Source organism: Danaus plexippus, chromosome 11 (assembly GCF_018135715.1).
Source record: "Danaus plexippus chromosome 11, MEX_DaPlex, whole genome shotgun sequence".
Taxonomy (NCBI): domain Eukaryota; kingdom Metazoa; phylum Arthropoda; class Insecta; order Lepidoptera; family Nymphalidae; genus Danaus; species Danaus plexippus.
In genome coordinates this window covers 4,592,280-4,620,229 of record NC_083544.1, presented here as the reverse complement: position 1 = coordinate 4,620,229, position 27,950 = coordinate 4,592,280, and the positions used below count along the sequence as shown (strand labels likewise).

At 30.1% G+C, this 27,950-nt stretch overlaps 8 protein-coding genes across 8 annotated transcripts; 5 read left to right on the top strand and 3 right to left on the bottom strand.

Annotated features, from left to right (window-relative positions):
• Window positions 1–660: 660 nt before the first annotated feature.
• LOC116765933 (flexible cuticle protein 12-like) lies at window positions 661–1,265 on the top strand. Its single transcript, XM_032655584.2, has 2 exons — window positions 661–700; window positions 787–1,265. The coding sequence occupies exons 1-2, from the start codon at window positions 692–694 to the stop codon at window positions 1,171–1,173; spliced, it is 396 nt and encodes a 131-aa protein (XP_032511475.2). The 5' UTR covers window positions 661–691; the 3' UTR covers window positions 1,174–1,265.
• Window positions 1,266–2,813: 1,548 nt separating this feature from the next.
• On the bottom strand, window positions 2,814–5,581 carry LOC116765771 (cytochrome P450 302a1, mitochondrial). The gene is made up of 8 exons (XM_032655363.2): window positions 5,335–5,581; window positions 4,868–5,099; window positions 4,533–4,717; window positions 4,254–4,455; window positions 4,020–4,176; window positions 3,639–3,887; window positions 3,245–3,451; window positions 2,814–2,949 (listed from the first exon to the last, which is right to left on the bottom strand). Exons 1-8 carry the CDS (start codon window positions 5,525–5,527, stop codon window positions 2,836–2,838), a joined length of 1,539 nt encoding a protein of 512 aa, XP_032511254.2. The 5' UTR covers window positions 5,528–5,581; the 3' UTR covers window positions 2,814–2,835.
• Window positions 5,582–6,028: 447 nt separating this feature from the next.
• LOC116765973 (tRNA N6-adenosine threonylcarbamoyltransferase, mitochondrial-like) lies at window positions 6,029–7,418 on the bottom strand. The gene has a single exon (XM_032655625.2). It carries the CDS (start codon window positions 7,282–7,284, stop codon window positions 6,049–6,051), a length of 1,236 nt encoding a protein of 411 aa, XP_032511516.2. The 5' UTR covers window positions 7,285–7,418; the 3' UTR covers window positions 6,029–6,048.
• A 466-nt stretch (window positions 7,419–7,884) lies between these two features.
• Window positions 7,885–9,420, top strand: LOC116765634 (THAP domain-containing protein 1 B-like). Its single transcript, XM_032655188.2, has 2 exons — window positions 7,885–8,223; window positions 8,304–9,420. Exons 1-2 carry the CDS (start codon window positions 8,025–8,027, stop codon window positions 8,579–8,581), a joined length of 477 nt encoding a protein of 158 aa, XP_032511079.1. The 5' UTR covers window positions 7,885–8,024; the 3' UTR covers window positions 8,582–9,420.
• A 1,531-nt stretch (window positions 9,421–10,951) lies between these two features.
• LOC116765690 (uncharacterized) lies at window positions 10,952–13,392 on the top strand. The gene is made up of 2 exons (XM_032655269.2): window positions 10,952–11,346; window positions 12,783–13,392. The coding sequence occupies exons 1-2, from the start codon at window positions 11,126–11,128 to the stop codon at window positions 13,141–13,143; spliced, it is 582 nt and encodes a 193-aa protein (XP_032511160.2). The 5' UTR covers window positions 10,952–11,125; the 3' UTR covers window positions 13,144–13,392.
• A 565-nt stretch (window positions 13,393–13,957) lies between these two features.
• LOC116765689 (eukaryotic translation initiation factor 3 subunit G-like) lies at window positions 13,958–15,607 on the bottom strand. The gene is made up of 6 exons (XM_032655267.2): window positions 15,447–15,607; window positions 14,975–15,163; window positions 14,733–14,897; window positions 14,531–14,654; window positions 14,242–14,444; window positions 13,958–14,164 (listed from the first exon to the last, which is right to left on the bottom strand). Exons 2-6 carry the CDS (start codon window positions 15,161–15,163, stop codon window positions 14,021–14,023), a joined length of 825 nt encoding a protein of 274 aa, XP_032511158.1. The 5' UTR covers window positions 15,447–15,607; the 3' UTR covers window positions 13,958–14,020.
• Window positions 15,608–16,015: 408 nt separating this feature from the next.
• On the top strand, window positions 16,016–20,173 carry LOC116765861 (band 4.1-like protein 5). The gene is made up of 2 exons (XM_032655487.2): window positions 16,016–16,306; window positions 17,250–20,173. The coding sequence occupies exon 2, from the start codon at window positions 17,268–17,270 to the stop codon at window positions 19,251–19,253; it is 1,986 nt and encodes a 661-aa protein (XP_032511378.2). The 5' UTR covers window positions 16,016–16,306; window positions 17,250–17,267; the 3' UTR covers window positions 19,254–20,173.
• Window positions 20,174–21,072: 899 nt separating this feature from the next.
• Window positions 21,073–27,717, top strand: LOC116766051 (adenylate kinase 7-like). The gene is made up of 16 exons (XM_032655707.2): window positions 21,073–21,370; window positions 21,485–21,640; window positions 21,819–21,961; window positions 22,152–22,279; window positions 22,880–23,032; window positions 23,802–23,883; window positions 23,965–24,051; window positions 24,183–24,341; window positions 24,433–24,552; window positions 24,632–24,819; window positions 25,318–25,409; window positions 25,489–25,599; window positions 26,419–26,700; window positions 26,773–26,900; window positions 27,090–27,248; window positions 27,456–27,717. The coding sequence occupies exons 1-16, from the start codon at window positions 21,127–21,129 to the stop codon at window positions 27,657–27,659; spliced, it is 2,436 nt and encodes an 811-aa protein (XP_032511598.2). The 5' UTR covers window positions 21,073–21,126; the 3' UTR covers window positions 27,660–27,717.
• Window positions 27,718–27,950: the final 233 nt, after the last annotated feature.

Genomic DNA, 27,950 nt, shown 5'->3' with positions numbered 1-27,950 from the left:
TTACTTAAAATAAACGTTTTTTATTGTTAATATAACACATTTTTCTCTAAATGAAAAATCTTCTGACTTAAAGAATCTATAATATATCTATAATACGGTGATATAATATTTATATGTAAGTTATGAAAGTAGAAAAAACCTTTGAGAATTTTAAATGAAATTTTTCCGTCTTATCTTCAGCAATTCATCAAAATACATATCTAGGTATAATGCTTGGAACACAAAGTAATGTTCCAAGCATTGAGTTATAAAATATCAATATTACAATTTCAAAAAAAAAACTTTTATAAGCTTAAAAAACATATAAAAGGAAATATTTATTAATAATTCCATTTGTTTCATTTGAATTACTAACATATTTTTCAAAAAGGTCGAATAAATTAATTGAATTTCATATGTTCATTCATAAACAATATTTATTCACATATTTTAATTTAAATAAACTTTTAACACGAGGCATACAAAAAAATAGTAAAGTTACTAATATTCATAATAATGACAAATAAAACTGGTAATTAATTACTTCGATATTCCTCAGAATTTAGTTACAACAGGAACAGAGATCTCATTAGAAATATTATAATGAGCGTAATTAGACACTGAATTTTTCCTATAAATACTCTTCTTTAACAGGTTTAGTTTACAGTTCAATAAATAACGTTCCAAGAGAAGGTAGCACTTATATAACACAATGAAGACGGTAAGAAAAAATAAGTTTAATAACCTAAAGTATTTTCGTTTTTTATCTATTAGTTGTTCTTGTAATAATCATATATTATCTTGCAGTTGGTACTATCGTTAATTTTACCAGCCTTGATGGTATTAACGTCAGCTGCTCCTAGCGTGGGTCCCATTCAAGGTCGAGCCGATCAATTGTCTGCGACACGCGCTTTACCAGCTTTAGACTATGAAGAAGTCCGCGATGAATATGGACAGTTCGCACTGCGCTATATTACAGCGGAAGGTATTGTAGTATCAGAACGAGGCCGCCTCGTACCAAACCTGAAAGGTGATGGATATGTCCTCATCACCGAAGGAGAGATCTCATATATCGGTGATGACGGTAAAACGTATGTCACAAAATTCACTGCCGGTATCGATGGAAATCATGTTCAAGGGGACCATCTTCCTACAACTCCGAAATCAATTGTTCCTGAAGCCCCAGTTGCTTAACTTGAAGCACCAGAAAACCTCAAAATTTTTTAAAATGTAGAGACATCTGAAACTCTATTGTGAAATAAAAAAGACATGTAAGACATGTAAAAAAGTGCAAATTATCTATTTTATTTATACCTAATAAAAATCTTCCTAAAATTTATTCATATTTTAGTACGCCAATATAAAATTGTTTTACTATTATTTCAATGTTCAAAATCAAGGGTATCAATGGTATATCTTTGAATGAAAATAGTCGCAATTTTCATAGACTATAGTATTTTGAAGATGGTTAAGCTTCGTTGCGTTGTAATTATCTGAAGCTAATGTTTAGGCCCATAAGATAGAAAAAACACACAGATTTTAAGTTTAGAAAAAAAAGACTTCTAGTATTAACTACTGAGAATTTCATTTATAACTGAGAATTCTGGAAGTTCAAACCGTTCTTACTTCTCTTCTATTCCATTCCCGACAGTATCTATGGCGACATCACCTCTGCATGACGGTGTGTATCTGTAAAGTAACTACTAACAGTATTTGAACATCTACTGGTTCAATATTAAGAATAAATTCATTAAGTATATTTTTATGTGATTCTCAATATTTCATCGGTCCTGGTGAAAAATTGTTTCAAAAACTAATTAATTTTAAAGTTATCTTATGCGGTCTAAGTTATTTTTTTACAATTGAAGCCTTGCTTGTTTCGTTTTCATATTAATACGTGACTGCCGCTCAGAAGTTTATGGCTATTGATAGTCAGTTCTACGTACGGGGTGTCCACTGTTTACCTTTATATTTCAAGGCATTTAGATTGATCATTTTTCCTGGTTTGAATGTTCTAATTTAGTAAACTATCTTACTTACAAATTAAGAGCAACACCTTTATTTTTCCCAGTTTGGATGTTCTAATTTAGTAAACTATCTTACTAACAAATTTCGAGCAAAGCCTTTACGCCTTTGGAGGTCCTTAAACGGCCACATGTAAGACCCGTACATCAGAAATTACTTCGCTTTTATGATAGTTATGTATGTGTATAAAAGTGTGTAAGAAATTTTATTTTGACGTTAATAATTGCAGCAAATAAATTGCTGCCTTCATACGTTATATATATTTCTTTAGATATTGTTTTCAATATTTAAAACGTAATAACGTAGAGACGTAATATTGACACATCGTATACCTATTTGTATTTTAAATGAGGTCGCTTTATAGTTACACATAAGAATAGCTATTATGCTTTTCATTATTTTTATCACTTAATTTCAAATATATTTTATCATATTTTATTTGTAATCACTTTTGGTTTAAAAATGTCAATATTCAAGTTTGACAATTAAAATTAATATACATGGAATTTGTGAATTTATGAGAAATACAATTTTAATATATTAATAACCGACCGTGGTAGAGATCCCAAGAATAACATTAAAAGAAACATTATTATTAGCTACTTTAAAAAGTCACGGACATTATAACAAACGAAATAAACATATGTATATATACTGGCGACATTACGCTAACAATTTATTAAATATTTCTCGAAAAGTGACGGTTATCTTGGTGTTTTCTCGTCAACAGTAAAGCTATAACATTACAGATAGGAAATATCAAGCAATTGAGTGGCAAAATCAAAAATATATTTTCATGTTGACAATTTATTTAATTAGGATAAAAAATTATTACGATGACCTTGTAGTAAATTGCAATGATATAGGTTGGTCAGGTTTATTGATTAAATATGTTTTCACTCCAAGTTTTCCTCCCATCCATTTGATATGAAATTCCTTAATTAACTGAAACAATTCACAAAAGAACTATGTTAAATAAATTGTAAAAATATCAATTTAATAAATACATACTTAGGTATACCTATTTTGAAAGTACATGTAGACCCCAAAAAGGAATCCGTTCATGAATATGGAAATTTAATACCCAAAAATTATCAGACCAAACTCTTGTAATAAGCTAAATACCCAATTTAATACATAACATGATAATGATCGCAATTAAATATAATTAATTAAAAGCATTTTTACGAATAATTAATTTAAAATATTAAACAATTAAATTAAAAGCATTTTTACGAACTCTCATTAATGTAATGGATATATTTTGTTCGGCCAAATGTCTCGCGATGCACGCTCGGGATCCGAAGCCAAATGGAAGACTCAGGAATGGATGAATGTGTTCGTATTCCGGCGAATTGCGAATCCAGCGCTCGGGTTTAAATTCAGAAGGATCCTTTAAATATTGCGGCAGACGAGACGCTATCATGTTTTGTGTTACTATTACCGTCTGAAAATATACAGGCAAAGAATTTAGAAGGATAAAATAGTTTCGGAAAAATGTAAATTGAGAGTTAGGTCGATAATATTCGAAACAATACATGTATTTCAAAAAAAACAATGAAAGTTATGAAAAAAATATTTTTTCCATATGATTAAGTAGTAAAGTAGATTAATAAATTAAATTTCTGGCTCACCCCCTTTGGTACCAAATATCCTTTTAAAATTACATCATTTTGTAACACTCGACCAACTCCTATTGATACAGGGTTTAACCGTAAACTTTCCTTAACACAACTCCGTAAATAAACAGCTTTAGCTAATACATCGGCAGTTATTTTTGAATCAGTTGAAGGCAGTAAGGTTAATACTTCGTTGTATAACTTTTCTTGACAGGTTTTATTCTGTGCCAAATGATATAAAGCAAAGCTTGTTGTATATGAAGTCTGTAACAAAACAAAATAGGTTAGTACTATTCGATTCGATTCTTAAATTTTTGGACAATATTCATTAAAAGATTTACGATAAACTAAGTATTATTGTAATACGTTTTTTATTTAAAATAATCCAATGATTACCGTATCTATTGCCGCCATTAAAATGTCAACCATAACACCAACGATATCTTTTAAATCTATATTAGACAATTTAACAAAAGAAGCTAGAAGGGAACGATCTGTGCTATCGTCTTTTTTGTAAAACTGTATTTTATTTAAAAGTATCTCTGTGGATATTCTGGAATGAAGAAAATAAAATGATTAACAATAAAAAGCTTTTAGTCGCTCAATGAAATATTTATTTAATTAACGTACTTTTCTAAATATTCCTGAGATTTTTCAAGTTGTCTGTACAGAGGAGTTTTACAGAACCTCCACAAAATGCCTTTGTCAAGTTTCATGATGCCGCTATTGGAACCAAAAGCTGCTTTTATAATTTTACTACTGCAAGAATCTGGATGTTGCTCACTTTCGGAGAAACTATCAAAGTTTTTGTCAAAGGCAATTGCTCCTATAACTGGATAAAGGTATTCTTGTGAGTATTTATATGAATAAACCCAATTACAACTGTCTTAATAATCAAAGAACACTTACCGTCTAAGAAAAATCGATTTAAATAATCTAAAAAATCTTCATTGTGTGTAATTTTGTTAGTTTTTATTATTTGTACTAAATTATAAGCAATATTATCAGTGATATCAACATATTGTTTTGCGTTTTGAGGACTCGAAAAGTTTTTTTGGAATGCGCTTCGAATTCTCCACCAATCGGGGCCATTCCTATAATTTCATCACTTGTTATTATGTATATAACAAAGCTAGCAGTTTCACGTTCTTTTATATTGAAAGCAGACAAATAAAAAATATGGGTCATATTTAATGTGACATTAATATAAAAACACAAAATAACCTAAAACAAATAAAACTTACGTTGAGAGAAGACCGCCTGTGTTATAAACATTTGGTTTGCTTAAACGATAATGGAGCATAGCTATGTGGCTCCTCCTTGCTGGGTATTTTTCCTTTTGTCGAAATACATCTTCAATAACCTCAGGATCGTATACATGTACCAAATTAATACCAGGAACTTCTCGAACTATATCTCCATACTTACACCAATTAACCCATGCACAATGGTGTAATTCTTCCGCATCGTAGTCACCTGGGCGTGAATAAAGTTATAAATAAACGTTTACTAAGGGGCATGTATGATTTTTGTCAAATATTTATAAAATGGACATATATTTAACAACTATTACACAGGAAGTAGGTATTTACATTTTTTTTATCGAAGTATGGCGGTGAGTTTTACAGACTTACATAAGTCTTAGTAAAGCTCTATGAAGTCCTAAATTAAATAAATAATAACAAAAGCTTTACTACTTCTATCTACTCACCAAAGAATGGAAAATATTTATACAAAGTCCCCACAACAGGATAACTTTTGGGTCCAGGAATATCATAAAAATCTTTAACGTTTTTGTGGTCAGTTTGAAATTGATGTTTAAAATGATTAACTGAAAAATATTTATTAAAAGACCACAATGTCTTTACGCGTTTAAACTTAAATATCGCTGTTGCTGTAATCATTTTATAAAAGGTTAAATGAGACAATAGTGTTTATCTTGCAAAGCGTAACACATTACTGAGCTTCAACTTACAAAATGATTTCTAAGAAAAATGAGATGCACATATCTTAAAGCGCAAAAAAGTTGGAATATAGTATGGGAAGTTAGAACTAACTATACGAATAAACGTTGCATTATGCATAACAAATTTAAATAAAACTGAATAAAAAGCATCTGTAATAATATGTACTATAGTTTATTTCGGAATGTATTAATAGGACAACATAAAAAAATATTATTAGGAAAAAAAAATAAAATATAATATATTTATAAATCTTCAACAATATTACCAGTTACAAAATTTTAATCAGAAATAGCCAAGTAAAAAAAATAGCAAATTATAAATATGTGTAACTGGCAAAGTGAATAAATTACCATATAAACAAATTAAAAGTCTTATTCTACATTTTTTTTTATATTATGTATATCACAACAAAAATTAAGGAAGAAATAAAACTAAACATTTTTGAGCCTTTCTCTTTATTATGATTTAACCTTTATTTTTATTAATTTGATTGGTATTCTAGCTTCTTTAACTTTCTGTATATAACTTTCCCCTAAGGGGCTGGAAGGATTTATATTTATTTGGTTTAAGTCGGTTACTATGTCGATTTGTTTTTTGTACTTTTCTAAACCATTCCAAGCAATCATCGATCCATTATCAGTACACAGCTTTGGTGGGGGTCTGTATATTTCATAACCAAATTCTTGGCATAATATTGAAAGAGCTTTGAATATATGATTATTACAGGCTACACCACCCGAAACAACTAATTGTTTCTTATTTTCTGGCAAAAGATTATTAATCTCACAAAATTCCATAGCTCTTTGAGTCCTATGTAACAAATGTCTTGTTACTCCCATCAACATTGCTAAACATAGATCATTAACTTCTGGGATTACTTGATCACCTTCAATATTGTGTTCTCTTTCTTTTTTTAATATATGATACAAGGCAGTACTTTTGAAGCCATTAAAACTAAAATTACAATCTTTGGTCTCTGCTAGAGGTAGTGGAAATTTGAAAATGTTATGATTTGTTGCCTTTGAAGCCGCTGTTTCTATTGCTTGACCCCCTGACATTTGTGATAGTTCTGGAATGTTTCTCAGTTTCAACCTTCTAGCCGCTTTATCAAAAACCTCTCCTGGGGCACTATCTAAGCTTTGGCCTAATAGCTTAAATTCATTTACATCTTGAGCAACTGCTAATAAACAATGGCCACCAGATATAAGTAATGTCAAAAAAGGAAATGATATATCATGAACCATTCTTGCAATCAAAGCATGCGCCTCCATATGATGGATAGGAATTATTGGCTTTTTATATTTTCTTGCTAAATGCTTTGCATACTTCATGCCTATAACAAGACTTAAAGGTAGGCCTGGTTCAACAGTCACAGCTATAGCACTAACATCAGACATGCTTAATTCAGCCTTTTCCAAAGTTTTATCAACAACAGGCCCGATATATCTTCGGTGCAAGTCTTGGGCAATATCGGGTATAATTCCACCATTACGAAGATGTATTAAATTTTGAGAATGTAAAGTTTCTGATAAAATATTTCCGTTTAAGTCAATTAAAGCGCAACCTGTATCGTCACAAGATGTTTCAATTCCCAAAATACTGGAATATTTTCTTTTTATAACATAACTACAATATTTTTTTAACAGACTTTTTTTCGACAGTTTGAGTATATCAGAGTGAAATACTTTATTCATTGTACTTTTTAAATAGACCTCTCAATAAAGACGGCAATAAACATAATATTATTATTTACATTACCAATTACCACTGCGGTATACCTATTACCTAGTAAGTAACTACTAGCTACCTAAGTGTAGCTAAGTGTCGTGTAACCTGTCAAATGCCTTTTTTCGCTATGACAATGACAATTTTTATATCAAAAAATTCTTATCTTAACACATTCTAATGTTTAGTTTATCCAAAACTCTTTTTTTATACTTTTATTACTAATAGAAGAAACAAGTACTTTTATTTCTCCATTAAGACTTTATAATTATTTCATTTTTATCCTACATTTTTTTTATATGTGATAATATTAATTAATTGAAAATTACAAACATTGTACTTTGAAATGTCTTTAAGATGATCATGAACGTTTACTTCAAGAATATGTGTTTTTCACGTAATGTGTCTCATTATACAGATTCAAATATAAAAAATGAATATTAGTTATAACCATTGGAATTTTCAAAATATTTAATTCTTAATTTAAAGTAATATATTTAAAACGATCAAATCCAATGTGAAATGCCAACTGTCAAGAAAGCTCCGTGACAGACGACAGTAGTCAGTCATCAGTGGTCAAAACTCAAACAGTAGAAAGTAGAAACACAAACAAAGTTATAATCTGTATTTGTATGGATAGAACTTGTAAATTATAATACAGTGATGGTTTTTAATATAAATTGAAATTTGAATCTCAGAAATTCCTACCATGCCTCAGCGTTGTGCAGTACCAATGTGTAACGAGAAAACAGGAGGTCATAAATTTCCACGCGATAAAGAACTCCTGAAGAAATGGCTTACAGCAGTTCGTCGAGACAATCACATTCCAACTAGACACTGTCGAGTATGTAAAAAACACTTTACTGATGACGATTTTGAATTTGCCATATCTGCAGTTGAAGAGTATGGTGAGTTGAAATTAATTTCAGTGTTCTCTTTATGCATTGAAAGTCAACTGAAATATTCTTGATATCGTTACATTTTACAGCTCGTCCAAGATTAAAAAAGGATGCTGTTCCCAGTAGATTTCCTTGGAATGAAGTTGCATATGACATCTTATACAAAAAGAACAAAAGAACAGTTGACCGCATGATGGAAAGAGATTTATTGAAGAACAGACTGGAAAACATCAAAAAGTCGAACAATGAACAATTCTTGGAGAGTCTACCAGAACTACCAGATGACTTACTGGACACAAATGGTCTGCCAAATATTGATCTAGCTAAGCGTTTAACTGAAATTGATGATATAGATGAATTAATTTGAATAATTTAGAATACGATGAAACCTATACAGAGTTTCGAAACCAAATATATATGTGATTTAGAATTAATAGTATGTTCAATATATTTAAGCATATACTAATTTATGACACCAATATGCTTTATGCTCAAATATTATATTGACATTCTGATGTTACTTCCTATTTAACATTATTTAACTATGGAATAGTTGTTGAAAAACCTTTTCTATAATAATACTTATTTATTTGTGTAATAGATTTTCCTGTGTAATAAGTAAGGTAACTAATACTCTCTTACTATCATTATTCTCCATAAAAAACCTTTTATATAAAGCTAGTCAATTTTTTAGAGTAAAATAATTATTTTATTCACTCTGTTATAATTACGAATATTTATTAGTCTTATTATTGTATGACTTGTGTTAATAGGGTAGTAAGTGAAACATAATGAGTTTTTCACTAATGCACTACACCAGTTTAAATAGATCTCAATTTAATTACATTTTCATTGTATTACATTTCAAAATATACTGGAAATGCTATTCGTTTTTCATTATGCTAGGCCATTTAATAATCAGGGTGATTCTTATTTATTTTTGTATGAAACCAATCCTCTTTATGATGTGATATTAAATTTGATTTGTCTTTTTATAAGCATTTATTTTAATGAAACAGGTTTAACTTATTAAGTACTTTGTCGTTTATTTATTTTGATATAAATTTGTTAATAATCACAGGTGACATTTTGTTATTTTGTTTTTAAAAAGACTGTGCAATAATATTTTATATGTAATATTTACACTCATTCCTGTATAAGTTGTGAAACTACTAAAAATAATAGTAACTTTGAAAATTTGTGAAATTGTTTTTCATTATAATCCTTTACTGGTATCACAAAACGAAATTAATATAATTGAACTATTGCACCCCATTATCAATGTCTTTCTGCATCAAGCTCTTGTGATTTGGAACTATATGTTTGACTTGAGACAGACTGTTTACTATAAATGTTTTCTATTACCTGATTTAAAAAGCATCAGTGCTACATAAGAGAAGAGGTTAAGACTGATAAAAAGGAATTATAGTATTTATAAACACTATTAATACAATGATACACTTCCCCAGTACAAACTACCCTTAAACAAGATTCAATTTATTGTTTACAAAATACAAATAACATTTTCTAGTCGGATAAAGGTAAGCATAAAATTTGTTTTAATGATTCCTAAATATAAATTATAATTAATAATACATGTATGTATTTTTAAATATAAATTATATTTCCTTTATTGGCATTAGATATGTAATATAAAAGTATGGTCTATGTTTTCTGCGAACATTTAATTTCAAATTTAGATCATTTTAATGGAAAATCTTTATTATATTATTCTCAGTAAGCCCTTTCATTAAATCCTCTTGATTTCATTGTTTACTTTGCATATTAGATCTACGTTGAAGTTATATAATCATACATATATTGTTTTCTAAACTAAACTTGTATGCAAAAGCTCAGCTATATCGATTGTACATATCAATTACAAAATTGAGTTTAAAAATTCTAAAATAAAACAACCGTATGTTAATGACAGTTTACAAAAACTGAAAGTAATATAATTGGAAACTGAAAATATTATAATTGCAAGTTATTGCTAGTAGCTAGCTAGCTTTTAAAAAGTACGTAAATTGTTGTATTTGCAAATTTTACAACTATATTTTTCATTCATATACTACTGTATTTGCAATTAATTAAAAAATTCCAATATATCAACTGAGCTGAAGTTATTATTCTTACTAAATACTTTTTAAGCTATGGCTTCATTCGTACTACAGCATAGATATTCGTATAAGCGTAGGTAGGTATTAAGTATTAACAAATCGTTGACAGTAAAATTTAATATACAAATGAAGCCATTAAAAATAAAATGATCGTTTAAATTTAATTTTTCCGTAAATTTGATTTAAAACTATAAAATGTTACAATATAATTAATTAAATAATAAAAAATATCTGACTCTCATAGATATTTTCTTCTTTAATCAAAAGGAATAAAGCAAATTTATCTAGCAATTGAAAAGTCCACTATTAGTATTAAAATTAAAAGAATGATTATATATGGTAAATTAATATATGATTTATTGACGATATGAATTATTATAATTACAAACATTTTAAATTCCTTATCTTATCAAACAGATATGGTTGCCATTCTTTCCATTTCCAAGAAAAGATTTAATTTAAATTATTGATCCTAGTGTTTCAAAATAAAATTATAATTAGAAAAATTTCAGTTTAATAATTATTTGCATTTGTAATTCTACTTAACTAGAATGTAACTTCTAATTTGTCAAGTGTCATCTGTCAAGTATATAGAAGTTTGACTTTCTCATAATTCCCAATTGCCAATTTATTCTTCGTAATACATACTATATGTATAATGAATATTATCAAAATTATAGTTTAGAATAGTAAATCTATCCACTTGCCAAATAATGCTTACATACGTAACCGTACTGAACTAGACACAAGATTGATCTAGTTGTTTTTCGTAACCATTAAATTAAAGCAACATGGATATCTTGGAAAGAATTTATAATGGCCTTAAGCGGCAAGTGGTAACGATACCGGCAACTATAACAAAATCGGTGGACACTATCAATAAGTCAATGAATCAAGTGAGAATTCCACCGTTCACGAAAGATAATGTTTTATTTTACTATTTGCCAATGCAAGGTTTGGTCAGTTATTCAACATTATCCATTGGTGTGATGAACCCCCACTTAATGGTAAGGTAAGTAAATTCTCATTTTTTAAAAACAATATTATTAATTATTCATTTCTATTTTTATATTTATGCAAGGGCACAGCAATTCACATTGAATTAAGGATTGTTTCAAAATTGTAAGTAATAGTTAAAAATTGTCAGTAATAAGTTTATAAATAATTTACATTTAACTCAGTAAAAAGATAAACAAATATTCTTCTACTCAATGTAATAAAGAAGTTTATCATAAAATTACAAGACATATGTTTTGAATTAATATGCCTTTTAATATATTAAAAATTATTAGGTTTAAATGTAAGATATGAAAATCTCAGCAACAGTTCATCGCAAGAATACTAATTGATTTGATATATTCTTATGGAGTTTAATATATTTGATTATTTTTAAACCTTGTTTGTTTTATCCTAAAGAGATTTATAAATCTTATGTTAAGGAAATTTCAAAAACAATGGGTTGGAAAAAGGACATTCATAATATTTTTTGGTACAGTGTATGGCAAAGGATTTGTCATAATTTATTAATCAAACAACTTGAAATCTATGCTTATTGGAAAGATGACATTTCACTGTAAAAATTGTTTTTGCTGTTTTTTCTTTTATGCATATACTAATGAGGTACAGGATGTTTGAAAATTAACGTAAACAAGGAGAAAATTTGGTACATTTGTCTTTGACAAAGGTGGAAATGTAAGCCAGGCAGCTATGATTGTCAATGGCCAATGTCAATATAAATTTATGGCCTCAATACTGTAACAGCCATTATGTGCAATGTCTTCGAAGAGCTAAGAATCCCTTTTGAAACATTAACACACACAAAGCTGAATTCAAGCAGTTGTTGTATGTTTAGGTGCTATACCCGTTAACAGAAAAAACAACTTTTTAGATCAAATTTATATCTGCAAAGCCTTGGTGAAACGGAATGAAATAGATTAATTTCTTAAATGTTAGATAGATTAAATTCTTAAATCCCCAGTCTCAAAGATTGGGGATGAGAAAATATGTGACATCACTAAAAACTTAATGAGCTCAGTTGGGAAGTGTTAATGTATCAAACATACAGTCCATACTTGGCACCAAGAGATTACCGTCTTAATCCTGCATAGCAAAATTGCTTTAGAGATAAAAGATTAACATCTAGGAAAAATTCTGACTATCAAGTTTCAACAACTACAGTTTATTGCCAATAGAGATTAGATCTTCTTCAAGAGATATTATGAAGTTACATTTAAAATAGCCATAAATCATACAATAAAGTTGTGCATATTTGACACAAATTGGACAATCTGAAGCATGGTCAATAAAGTCTTGAAGATTGTCTAAAAAATAATGGCTTTGTTTTCTCAAACCTAATATTTGGCCCTGTCCATAGATAACTTTTCAAACTATTTGTAAAATTCATTGATTGAAAATAATACATAGATAATTTATCCTTTTTTTTTTCAGACTGTTTCCAAGACGTGATATAACAGATCTATTATTCCTGTCAGCGGGGAGTGGTGCGGGTCTATGGTTATGGGCCCGCCCACATATTGCGGCTGCAGCACCAGCTCGACGATTCTCGTGGGCTTTCTTAGGGGGTTGTCTCTGGCCTCTGGGATCAATATTCTTATGGGCAATATTACGTAGTTCCATAGGTCAGAGACCTGTTTTGGGAACAATCTTAGGTGTCTCAACCGGTGTAATGCTTACAAATATAGCAATTGACTATTTTAATTATGTAGAGCTCATGTTTTGTGGTGAGGTTCGCTTACCAGAAGACGTATATAGTCCTAGTGATGATGAAAAATATGATATCGATTTGTAAATGCACAACAGCATAAAACTTGCATCACTGATTCTTAAAATTTGTCTCAAAATGTTATTAGTCATTATTTAACTTTATATATGTGCTTATTCTTGATAATCATATAAAATATTTAACTAAGTAGTAGTAAAAAAAAATATGATTTTCATTTCAAATTGAATGTCGAGTGTGTGGAAAAAATGTATATTATTTAAGAATACTGTGAATAATTTGGTGATTGTATTTACTACATTAAATTATCCCTGCACTTTTATCTATTTTATTTAAAAAACAATCCTCAATTATGTATTACATAGTTCCTACATTGAGTAAAATAAAATCCTCACATGTGTTGCTCAATACTTGGAAATTCTAGTGTAAATTCAATTTTTGGAAATTGAAATTTTAACCCTACATTTCCTTCCCATATATAACTTTATTAAACTATGGATTCCTTAGTCATTAACATGATATTTACATACTTTTTAAGTTTTTAATGTATGCTAAAGTGTTATCAGATGAACTGATTTAACCAGAGTTACTAGTTAATCCCCAATAGCCCATAATAGTGAGATAAATTTTATTTCTATTCAGTTAATTTATCACCAAAATAAATTCTGAAACAATATTTTATCAACCTTCCAAGGTTATTGGAGACTTTAGGGGACAGACAAGCTCGGTTTCTAGAGTACTGACAGAGAAACAAAAAAGTGGTTTTATTTTTCAGATTGAAATCCTTAAAAAAGTCCTTAACAATGTGATTTAATAAACCACATTACAAGACTTTTTTATATTTGGGAACAACTAATGGAACACATGACAAGTACAAATATAATAAAGTCAATGTAGATTTATTATAATTCTGTAATGGAAAGTTCAATGTGTATTTTACAAAATGTTAGTTGTTCTGAGGCGGTTTGGACCATTCCACATTCAAGATTAAATGATCATAACCATATCCATTGAGAGTCTCAATCGCTTTGGCTGCATCATCACGGAATTTGAAGTGCACATAAGCAAAACCTTTGCATTGGCCAGTACTCTGGAACAAGATCATCGATATATGTTACATGAAAAATTATTAATGCACATAAATATATTCAATGAAGCAATAAGTACCTTTTCTTTAGCGAGATATAACTTATGTACTGGTCCAAAGGGTTTAACAAGGTCATCAAGATCAGCTTCAACAGCAAAGTTACTTAGATTAGAAATACGAATAGCAGCAACATCATCTCTTCTTCCTAGTTGATCACGGCTCATATGAGAAGCACCTTCTCTTGCATGAGGTACAACATACTTAGTTGATGAGGTTTTGGCTTCTGTAACCAAAATTTATAACAGTAATATAAGTTTAATTTCATTTAAAATAGTATGAATATTTTCTGTGATAGACAATAGATCTTACCAGCCGCTTTGGCAGCTTCCATTGCCTTGGATTGTGCTAATTGTGTGTGCTGGAATGGACAACTTGATGTCCAATGTTCTCCTTGGCATGTACGGCACTTGAATAGCACTTTAGTAGGTCTTGCCTACAAACGTTTTTAAACTTAGTAGTTTTTAGTCTTTGTGCATGTGTAAATATATAAAGAATTATGGATATCATTTACCTTCAGAGCTTCCAAATCACCTTCATCTGGTCTCTGTGCTTCTTCTTTGCTTGTTATAAACTGCATGAATACATCCTCACAAACATTAGTAGTGGCAGGATTAGGACCAGGTTTGTCATTAGCGGAATCACCGAATTTGTTCCATGTTTTACGTTTTGCAATACTCTATAACATGGAAAATTATAGTATCTAAAAATAAATTATAAAAACACATAATAAAAACACCAAAAATTTTTTCTTACCTTTGAAACAACACGTTTTTCTATCTTATATGTACGAACAATCTTAACTTTTTTGTTATCATTATCGTATTTATATTCAGTGACAATTTTTAATCCATTTTCAACAACTTCCGAAGGTGGTGGGAGCTCCCCTTGATCAATTTCCACTTCATCGGCCCAAGAAGACTGGATTTCATCGACAACAGGCATCTTATAATAAATATAGAAAATTACTTAAAATTAATACCAGATTGGCCCTTTTTTTTAGAAATGTATGTAACATATAAAAACATATTATTTACTAACTTCAATAGTACAACAGCAAGAAGAAAATTGAAACTGTTAAATAGTTTTTAAAGTAACCATGATTTACTCAATAATATAAGGTGTCGATTTGTCAAAAGTAACCTAAAACTTAACTATTATAATTCAATCGCTCCAATACACTTCATCGTTCTTTAGATTTTATATTAAGATATAAATAAGGAATTACCTTACGATTTTAAGTCGTTAATTGTGCTATATAAAACAGAATTTGTAGAGCAGAATAAGTCAAACTCCTATTGCAATAATTATTAAGATCTATGAAAGTTAAGAGAGTTAGGATTATAGATGTCAACACACATTTATTATCTGTGTTATATAGTGTGTACCCATCTAACAATCGCCTTTAAAGATATTTTATGTAACAGCCATCTAGCTGGCAGAACTCTACTATATTAATATTAATATTTTATATAGTTTACAGCATATTTAAAAAAATATATTATTTATAAATAGACAAAATTGTAAATTATGTGTCATTGATATTATATGAACTGCATAATATTATATTATGTATATATAATATTCTTCAGTTCGTCCTCTTTTTGTAACAATTAATATCATAATTTTATTTATTACCCTAAAACTGGAAAACGTCACTTAGTTTTAATTAATGATTAATGTACTAATTACTTTTTTTTCACGTACTATATTGTCTATAAGCATTTTGCAACAACACTTATTGTTGTTAAACGTAATTAAATAGGTAATAAAAACGTAAAACATGAATCTAGTAACCATAGAGTACAACGCGTTAAAGTGTCTTAAGTCTTAACTGTGTCAGTGTTCAGTGTTGAAGTGCGTTCTGTGGTTTTGTTAATTTGTTTTAATATTTTATAACAACACTGCCTATTGGCTATTTGATTAATGTTAATTCGAATAACATAAAAGTTGAGTGACATTATTTCATGTTCATGAAATGTTTTGTTGTTTATTGGATCAGCGACAACATTTCAAATACTGCATTTCATAGATGAACTAGAATTGCATTCAGTGATCGGAGCTGTGGAATAAGATCACAAGTTTTTGGTACGTGTTTTACTTAATGTATTAAACGTTACTTGCTCATTTATTATTTTTAATTTTGCTTAAAGCACTCTTCATCTTATTAAATTAATCTCATTTACGTCTTCACTGTAACTTTATACCATTCAAGGACTTAAGAGTCACTTTTAACAATATAAACAGGTTACATTTTCAAGCTTTGCAGAATACAGCTTTGTAAATTTGTATCTTTGATATATATGTATTTTTTTTAAATATAAACAAATCACTTTCAAATCATCTGCTTTTGTCTTTAGTAAGGAAACTATTCAGTATTGTGTAAATTATGTAATTTCCTCTTACCAAAGGCCCACAAATCAACCAAGCAATTCAATTATTGAAACTTAACAAAAACATGTTTTTTCAACTGTTTAAAAAAATATTTATATCATAAATATCTTGTTATAAAATTATTTTAAATTGAAGTTATTATAGCAAATACAGAATTTTTATGTTGAAATTTTTTTTTACTGGTCTTGATATAATAAGTAATAATATTTGTACTTTGTTACAAAACTCAGATGAGAACATTTGTTGCATGTGTGTTCTTAGAACACCCACAAGACTTTCTGCCTATAAATTATTTATATCTAATTGTAAATATGTATTGCTATTTCAAATGATTTTTGGTTTTTGTAATGAAGGCCTTTAGTATTTATTTACTTCACAATGCACTTAATAACATCTGTTTAAGTGGATATTTAAGTAAAAGCTGTTAGAGTTTTATTTGTTTGCTATAAAAATATACCCAAGGTTAAATTGTAGAATGGAATGAATTTACGAAATGTATAAATTAAGTCATCTTTTTAAAATGTTGCATGAATACAAAATAGGATCACAAGTGCATGTGGATTGTGATATTGAGTTTGAAAATGTCTGTCTTAACTTCTGTTAAGATCTAAATATGTTTTATTTTTCTTTTTACCAGATTCTACTACTATCAAAAATGCTCCGTTTTCTGAGTAGACGAGGCCGCTCCTCAAGCCAAACACGGAACAAACAAAATCAAAAAACATCAAATAATAAAAATCTAATACAGTGCAAGGTAATGTTGCTTGATGATACTGATTTATCTATTAATCTATCTAAAAAGGCTAGTGCAGGAGATCTTTATGAACAAGTCTTTTATTCTCTTGATTTGATTGAGAAAGATTATTTTGGCTTACAATTCACTGATACAAATAATGTTAAGCATTGGTTGGACCCAACAAAAACCATTAAAAAGCAAGTAAAAATAGGACCACCTTACACTTTAAGGCTGAAGGTTAAATTTTATTCATCTGAGCCTAACAATTTAAGAGAAGAGCTCACAAGATATCAGTTTTTCTTACAATTGAAAAAAGATATCTTAGAAAGTAAGCTGGAATGCCCACATTCTACTGCAGTTGAATTGGCAGCTTTGGCTTTGCAATCTGAATTGGGTGATTTTGATGAAACTATACACACCCCAGCTACAGTATCTGAATTCCGTTTTGTCCCGAATCAAACAGAAGAAATGGAAATCGAAATATTAGAAGAATTTAAAAAATGCAAAAATCTCACACCAGCCCAAGCTGAAGTCAACTATCTTAATAAAGCAAAGTGGCTTGAAATGTATGGTGTTGATATGCACATTGTGTTGGGAAAAGATGGGTGTGAATATCATCTTGGTTTAACACCAACGGGAATTCTTGTTTTTGAAGGACCCCAGAAAATCGGTCTCTTCTTTTGGCCGAAAATAAGTAAACTCGATTTTAAGAAGAAAAAGTTGACATTAGTCGTAGTCGAAGACGACGACCAAGGACGAGAACAGGAACATACATTTGTATTTCGACTACACAATGAGAAGGCCTGTAAACACCTTTGGAAATGTGCTGTAGAACATCACACTTTCTTCCGCTTACGAGCTCCAGTGAAAGGTCCATCGGCAAGACAAAACTTCTTCAGAATGGGCTCAAGATTTCAATATTCAGGTAAAACTGAATACCAAACCACACAACAAAATCGTGCGCGTAGAACTGTTCAATTTGAGCGTAGGCCTAGTCAGCGGTTTGCTCGTAGACAGAGTCATGTGTTAAGGGAACGAGAAAAGCAAAATACATCTACAAAGACAGAAACGGTTGCACAACCAGAGCCGAGTACTTCCGCAGAAACTACGGCGGTGGTGAATGAAAATGTTAATGCTCTTGATACATTATCTCGTAAGAGCAGTGCCAAATCACAAAAGTCTTCGCTGATTGATAGCGATTATAAAATGACTGAACTAGGAGAACCATCGACCAAGAATCTTGTAGATGACGACACGCAAGAAGAACTTCACATATCAAAGGAAGACGCTATTAACAATAAGGTTCTGTTTAAAATGGACAAGTGTGAAGAAAAGAAAAACAATTTAACACAACTGGTTATTAATAAGCCGCCTTGCAATTGTTCTCCAGTTGCCGAATTTAATCCATTAAATGATCTCTTAATGAGTTTGGTGAAGGACAAATTGAACACGGACGACGCTAAAAACGTAAACACAAAAGACCAGGATTCAGTAGACAACGAGGTACCTAACAATCAAAATAAATTTATGCTTGGCTCAAAGAAAAATCTCCCACCTGGTCAGCTAAAATGCAATAACATACTCAAAGCTCGGGAGAATGAAGTTAAGATAATAAACGAATCGTCAAACATGAACCTATCAATTCCGTCAACGCCGTCACCTAAGATAATAAATGAAAATAATACCCAATACGTATCTATTGTTGTTGTTGAACCTCCGCATTCACAAGTGAAGGTAGCGTCACCTAAACCGGTGGAGAGACAAGAGGAAATCGCTCCTAAATCCCAACCTATATCATCTCTATCACCGTGGCTGGTGACGTCAGAGCCCAGTTCACCGTCCGGTATCGGAGAGAAGGAGATAACTATCATTCACAGAAAATCAGTTATAACAACCCAACTTTAAACTATATCTACTTTTCTATTCCTTATACTAACTAAATTACTATGACGTTTACATAAATTTGATAATACTATTCATAAAAGCCATGACTTTTACATGACCAATTAGATATGTGCATTTTTGCATTTATAGAAGATTATTGTACATTAAGTAATCGACAGTATAGAGCGTGCTCCGAAATTACAAAGTAATTTCAGATGTAAGTGATGAAGTATTATGAACCCGTGCCTTAAAGATAGATGATTTTTATTAACTAGTTTCAATATACGGTATTTTCCATTTCACATTAAGTTTCGAGAGAAACCATATGTGAGATAATCTTCACTTTCTGGTTTCAATGATTTTATTCTGATCATTCCATAAGTTCTTATTAAATACATTCCAATATATGCATATTTTAAATTTATGATGAATTTTTCCGTTATTATATATTTTGAACGTATATACATAAATTTTTTTGTTACTTCGTTTTTAAATATAGATGGATCATTATATACTGATACATGTATCTCATACACATTGATTGGATTAAACAATGACTGAACTGTGTAATTTGTAAATGGCCGTCCGTTTGACCATATCGGTATTTCGAAAATTATATATTTTTATATACATAATGATTAAGTTTTTAGTACAATAATGAATTCAGTATTAGAAGATGAATCACAATAAGATCGTGCCATAGCTACTTAATGTTTTGGTAAATGTTCAGTTAAAAAACACATATACATATTAAGAAAATATGTACTTTTGTTACTCAAGACTGTATTAAATGTGTTAGAAAAAAAAAATATATATATTTTGTTTAGAAGTTTGAATTGTCAAACTCAGTGCTAACCTTACTAAACCTTTTTTCTCACCAAGATTTTGGTATATTATTATTTATGTATTTAAACACAATGAAAAGCATTAAAAAAAACAAAGTCGACGTTTTGGGCTTAAGATAGCCATAACTAATTGGACTAATTGGACTAATTGTAAAACCAACATCTCAATAATTTTATGAACTTTCAAATCGTATTTTACTAACGAAATTTAATGGTGCTTAGTTATAAGGATAATATTATAGTTATATTTGATTATAAATAAGTTATATTCGTTACGAATGCATATTATTTTGCATGTATTTTGTTTGCAATATGTCTCGTTGATAACTTGTTTTCTAACTGAAGACCATATCGAAATGTTTTGAAGTGGAGCTGTAGCAGGTCATAGTAAATAATTTTCACTAAAGATCTTTTACTTCATTGAAAATGTAAACTTCAGGGTGCCTAATACGAGTTTTATATTAAATCTAATCACACGTGTATACAATTCTGTTAATCCTTGAAACTATCAGTTAACATACTATATTTATAGCGTCCGTCCAATGGAAAACTTAAACTACTTAGTTTAATTATATATAAAAAAAATAATTGATTCTACATACATAAGAAATGGACAATATTGCTGGTTATTGCAATTTATTTTAGTATAAGAATTTATTGCCTTTATATGAAACTGGTACTTAATATATCGCATTTACTTTGTATTGTTACTTTATTAACGATGAAATATATTATTTTAATTCCATAATTTTTTTTTTTTTCGTAGTTATATAAGTATCCTGACAAGGAGAGATTCCTTAAAAGTTAAAGTTTGACGCATGAGTTACAGACATCAAAATATATGTATACTCTATGGTGTATATAATGATTCCAGTGGCTTCATAAAGTATATTTATACAAAAACTTTTTTGACAATGACATTACTGGCAGTTAATATTAGAATGAAAGTCATAACTCGAAAAAGTATTTTATTATTTGTTAATTTACGTCACGTATTTCTTTGAATGATCAAAAAGTAATCAATAGATTTTTGTTGTTAAAAAATAACAATGAAAAAGTCCGTAGAGAAATTGTCTTCGGAGAAGTCGTCTTCTCTTACGGAATCATTATTTTCATTTAAACGTTACTTTATAAATAATTTAGATTCGTATCATGGTGAATATGTATTGAGAGAAGTTTCAAAAGTGTTGCAAAAAAACGCAGAGTCTACGCAGCAATCATCAGCGATAGTAGTCGGTGAAGATGTTGACTTTTTGCCGCAGGTTATACCTGAACAACCCTATGAGATTATAGGTGAGAAATACAGTTTTGTTACTAAAAGATACTAAAAAAAAAACTAGAAATTTCTACCCGTTAGTATTTGAAGATTTAAATTAGGAGTATTGAAAAACCTGTATTTGTTATTAGGTACCGTTGTGGATCCAAAGGTCAAGACTTTAGATAACGTGGCTCGCATAGTTCCAAAATCAGAATGTTTGTCACAAATGCTGACTTGCGGTACTGTCGTCTTAGATATCAGTTATGACAGGGAAGAGACAGCGATCGCCACGGATTACTTACAACGTTAGTCATTTGTTGATAAACGTATAAATTTTGTATTTGGAAATAGACGAATGATACTTTATTACTCCTTTAAAAAAAACTATAGAATATTTATATTTTTTTTATCTTAAAAACGTGTATATTCTCGATTCAACGGTATCCATTCCATTTGTGAATTACGAAACCAGTATAATTACAGTATTAAAAGAACTGCTAGAGAAACAAATCCCACTCAATGTGACCGATGTCGACAATGATGATGGTGGGGGTGAATCTAAAAAGCGTTATCTGATTCTGATATCGACGTTAATGACCTGGGCCGTTACCAAACCATTAGACCCGGTGAGACCCGTGAACGGTTGGACTAAGTTTTAGTGCACGTTTATTTAATTCATTGTACGGTTTCATTAACAGAATATGTACAAGAATCATGTTTTTTTTTTTTGAGATACGTCACTTGAATTGTCATTTGATACCTGATTTTATATTTAGTCTGTAAATTGTATTTTTTTTATTTACACTTTATGTTAAGGACGCTCCAGAGATGCCATTCATTGAATCTGATTTTCGAAAGAGGAAATATCATCCTAATTACAAGATTTTTTACGACATAGAAAATGAAGTTATTGGAATTGCTAGAAAATATAAATCACAGATCGGGTAAATTTTGTTATATTTATTTAAGTAGGTACTCTTTTAAATATGTAGCTTAATCAACCTGTTTGATATGCCTGTAAAATAATAAATAGATTTATTATTCAATCTTTTCACTCCACTATATATCGTAAAAAATATAATAGGCATATATCTTGTTATTGTCTCTGTGGATGTGTAGTTGATTGTTACGAAATTTAATATTTTAAGCCTACATTGTACAACTGTTACATTGGAACGTTTTTTATCATAAAACAGAGTGCACATGGCCCTTAAATTTACACCGATAATATGTTTTTACTATTGAAAGAGTATATACATTTTAGCTTTTTAATAATTAAATTTAGTCATGACCCTTATTCATATAAATATATTTTTCAAAAATAGTATTCACTAGTGATTGACAAAAATCAAATTTGTTTTCTAGTTGTTTTATGTTTATTATAATTATATACAAAAATTAACAGATTTTTTTATTTATAGCTGAATTAATTTAGGTTTAGGTTCGTTTCTTTAAAGAAAAAAAAATATTAAAAAGGAATACGTCCATTTTATAATAACATACCTATTTAGCTATTGTTCGGTCAATTTAATACAAATAACTAGGGCCATTGTCGTCGGTTGCGGTGTCACTTATGGTGGACGAGAGGACGTTTTATTCTACTGGTTTCAAAAGGCTTGGGAGTGCGAGCACCTTCTGCCTCTACTAGGTCGCGGCGGTAACGTAATACCTCTCATCAACGTTCAGGATTTGGCTCAGTTAGTATCGTCTATTAATATTCCAGCTACGTGCAACTTATGTAGATTTTACAATGCATTTTCATCAAGTTACCGCTTAAGTCGATAGTTGAGTCATAATTGTCTGCTAAATGTATTAATCATTAAGACAAATGCCATGTTATTAATTACTGTCACACACGTTTAAAGATACTATGAATGATGAAATAGACCTTCGGCCATATCTCACAACACCGGACACAACACAACTGAGATAATGACTATATTTCAAATTTCAAATCTAAGAATCATAAAATATTGAGTAAACTCAGGATATTCTTGGAATTTTAATATTTATTATGTCATTTTACGATAAAATACGTATAATATACCTATATAATTTTTAAATTTATTGTTGGCGTTTGGTTAGGTTAGTTAGTTAGGTTTATCAGTGACGTAGTATATTTAGAATGTAAATAATTAATGTGGATTTACGAAATATAAATAATATATCTTTAGAGGACTTTCTACTTGATTATATTTGAAATAATTCCAATTTTTCTCATAAATGATGATTTATTGAAAACTGTAAGAAAAAAATATTTATAGTCATTAAGTTGCAATTTGAAATAGCGCAGCACTAACACGTTTGCAAAATAATTCTTTATAACATAAATTTATGTTCAAATAAAACGTAAAAGTTTATGGAAAGTCAAAGAAACGTAGTCTTTAGTCTCTAGACATAAATATATGAATATTCTATTATTAGAAGTCTATTACTGAATGAAATATAATCATAATTAATTTTCAGAATAGTTTATAATTTGATAATGGATTTTCCAAAAAAGCTTTACATACTTGCCGTGGAACAGAACGTCACTAAACAGAGAGAGGTCTAGAGCTATTTCTGTTTTTTATCTCTTTATCTATAGCGATAACGTCTACAGTCTAACTGTAATGCGCATTCATTGCAGATAATAAAACCTCTGGGACGAATAGTAGGTTCTGGAATGTTTAAATGCATACCCGCAGAAGATGCTTTTCTTATACCAGAAATAAATGTGAGCGGTAGTTTGCTTTTCAAATATTCCTTATATGGAATATATCATACCAAATATATAATAATTAATTGCAAATTTCCTTCATTACGTGGTCGTCATTGCTTTTACGTTAGTGTAATTTTGTGTTGTAGCAAAGAATTTTTGATCTGATGACTCTCAATTTGAATATGGAACCGACTTTCATAGTTGAAACAATGGGCCTTCAATGGACGTCCGAGTTATCGTTTGCAGAAAACGTACCAGCACTTATAAAACAATTCAAGAAAGAGAGAGGTTTAAAGTCTTTTAAGGTTCGAATTGAAATCGTAATTAATGTAATAGATTAGTATAGCCGAGTTTACCTAAATAAATAAATTATTTAATTCCCATGGAATTCTGTAGGTTGTTGTGTACGGTCCGCCAATTGTGGGTAAAACGACGCTGTCAAAATTAATTTGCGAAGCGTACGGCCTCGTTTATATATCACCTGAAACTGTCGTACAGGACTTGATGGAGGATTTGGTTAGTTGTTATAAAGGGAGTACCAGAAAGTCTCTGACAAGGCTAGAAAATGTCTATAAGTGTTAGATTTATACCATAGACATGGAGGGTGAATCATTGGGATGTTGGTGAGACAGCAGCTCTTCCACACACAACGGGCGGAGAAGATCAGTCTGTGGCAGCTGATTCTGAAGACAACGGCGAGGAGGAAGGTGTGCAGGAAGCGGCGAAACAAACATTAGCTACATTACAATCGGGACGAGCGTTTAACGATGACGAAATATTGACGTACGTAAATACATCACGTTAGCATCCCAAGAAGTAGTTCAGCTGATAAAAGTGATCTTAGGTAAAAGTTCGTGTATTGTTTAACATTTGTAAGTGTTTTGAGGACAACATTAGCTTAATCTTCTCTTGTTATCTTAAACGAACAAGAAACGTTCTTTGGTTATTACTTTGCGTTTCGTCTCTAGTTATTTGAAACCAAAGATTTTAGAACGTAATTTAAGAAATTGACACTTTTAGGTTCGGACATGTTCAAAGGAGTGGTTCTCGTCTTACGTAGATTCTTTATAATTTTTTCTTTTATAAAATAAGTAGTGACTATTTTTACTTATTATTTTCAGCGTTAGTATTATCGTTAACAAATATAACTAACTCTATTTTTTGGCGTTAATTATTATTTCATTAAGATTCTCTCAAAAGTTGGGCTTAGTTTCTTATAGTTGATATTTATTTAGTTTATTTATATATTTATAAAGAAATCGATCAAATTGTAATTTTCAGATACTTACGTCAGAGGCTCTTATGCCGAGAAGCTTTGAACAGAGGATGGGTTCTCGACGGTTTTCCAACAAATTTATCACAATGTTCAGTTTGTAAGATCATCATCATCATCTGGATGTTAATTAAGGTGATGAAATTAATAATTTTAAAGTATCTTTATGTTTGATACAGTGTTTGATAAAGGGGATGAACCTGATTCTGATACTGGCGAAGAAAATGAAGAGGAACCGTTCGATGAGGACGTCGACTTATATACAAATGTATTGAAGAAGATTTTACCTGGTAATCTATATAAATAAAATTGGAGTGTCTGCTTTGTTATATGGAAGAAACGTTGTTACTACACGCATATAAATATATACGGCACATACATCAAAACAACCTTCTTTACAATTTTTGTTTTTTCTGTCTGCTTGTTTCGGCTAATTTATGTAATGGCTGGACCGATTTTGATGCGACTTTTATTGGCAGGTAGCTGATGTAATAAGATGTAAGTCAGGCAACTTTTTCCTGAACCCGAAATTAAACGTTATCCCTCGCGAGTGCTAGCCGGGGCGCATGTGGCTCTTAAAAGTGTTTACATACTTCCTTGTTTTCCTTTACTTAGACCGAGTCGCGGGTATAGCTTTGGTTGGTGGGTTAGGCTAGCTTAGGTAGGTTATAATATAGAATTGGTGTTAATTTCATTTATTAGAAAAGTTTTTTTTTACATTATTTTCTTTAATTATTAAACAATAAATATATTAATCAAATCAAAACTTTAAGTTCATACTACAGAAATTAGAAATTTATGAATACCAGCAATATTTGAACTTGCAACCTCTGGAATATCGCGTTTCAGTTTCTTAAGACATGCATTTTTAGTTTCATACTTTCTTTACTACAAAAAACGTAATTATTATATTTATACTTAATATTATATTAATTTAAATTTGTAAGAAACAAATTAAAATTAAAATTTCTTGTTAAAAGAATTGTCAATGTTTTTTCATCACATAATACATTACAGTTATAAACTTATATGAAATTGTTAGTGTGTGAGACAAAAAAAAATTTCAACATGCTAACAAGTATAATGTAAAAAGTATGGTCTTTGCTTAGATATTGTTGTATCATTGGAGGCGACAGACGACTTTATTTGTGAAAAGGCGATGCGACAACCGGAAGGGGACACGCGATTGGGTGAAGAGGCTGTTCTGAAACGTCTTGGCGAGTTCAGAGCCGGCGACGCACGGGATGTGACTCCGCTGAATTTCTTTGACGAATTGGACATACATCCTTTAATAGTTCCAGTCAAAGAACATTCTGATTATTGTATGAAAACCACCTACGCGGCCGTCGCATTGAGAATGGGAAGGCCGTGTCGTTATGGGAAACTTATTGGTAAATAACATTGGATATAAATCACGTCATTCTTGGATTTTGTGTTGAATTTTTTTTGGTCCCATTGAGCAGCACAAATCGAAGCGGCCGAGAGAAAAGAGAAGAAAGATTTGGACACGCTCAGGGCTAAGGAAGCTCTGGTCATAGCAGAATTGGAGAAGAAGATGAAGGAGGAACGTGAAGAGAAAATGGAATATTGGGTTGTGATGCTTTTTACAATATTATACACGTTTCACATATATTGTTTATTATTTTAGTTTCTCAGTACAAATGTGTCTAATGTAAATTATTGCTCGCCTTAAACAAAATAACCGAAACCTTTTATTCTATAGCACTACATCAACTGTTGGTTTACCAATTTATAATATTTCTCAAAAAATTATTACTAGTCGGAGTTATACGCCCTCATGCGTGAGGAGGAGGAAGCGGCTCTGGCGGTGGCTGGAGAGCCTGTGAGGAACTACCTCGTGACTCACATTTTCCCCACCCTCACCACCGCACTCTTAGAAGTCGCTAAAGTTCGACCTGATGATCCTATTGATTTTCTGGTAAATCTTTCATCATATTGATTAAATTAAACAGTAACTAGTTCCCAAAATCGCCAACAAATAAGCAGACTTATGTTATGTATGATCTTGTTGTGTATTCGTAAAGTTTTATTATAAATTTCAATATCGAAAAAAATAAATAAATACTTTTTCATTTATTCGTAGAAATAAAAAAAATCTACCAATAAAAATGCTTTTCGTTATCAGGCTGAATATTTGTTTAAATTAAACCCAAGCGGCAAAATGCTTGAACCTGGATACAATCTACAAGCAGAAAAACTATTGGGCAAAATCAAAATACTCGATGAGGCCTTGAAAGAACTTGACATACAGATAGAGCCTCTGATGCCCCCGGAGGATGACGTGGAGTCCACATCCAAAAAGGGCATCAACATAATGAGTGCTTTATAATTACAGTATTATTTTATACAATTTGTGAACATTATTTGAAATAAACTGTTTAAAGTAATGAGCGTTTTCTTTATAATTTTGTTATATTTTTGAAATCTAACCTAATTAAATATTTATTATAATTTCATCATTATAATTGTAAATTATACAGAAAAAATATGTCAATGGTCGTGACGGCTTTTACAGATTCGTGTTAAAAGCAATTATGCAGTCACTGGTTATAAATTAGACTATTATAATGATTGTTGCTTGATAGTTATCAGGTTTAATGCTAGCGTGATTTACAATGTA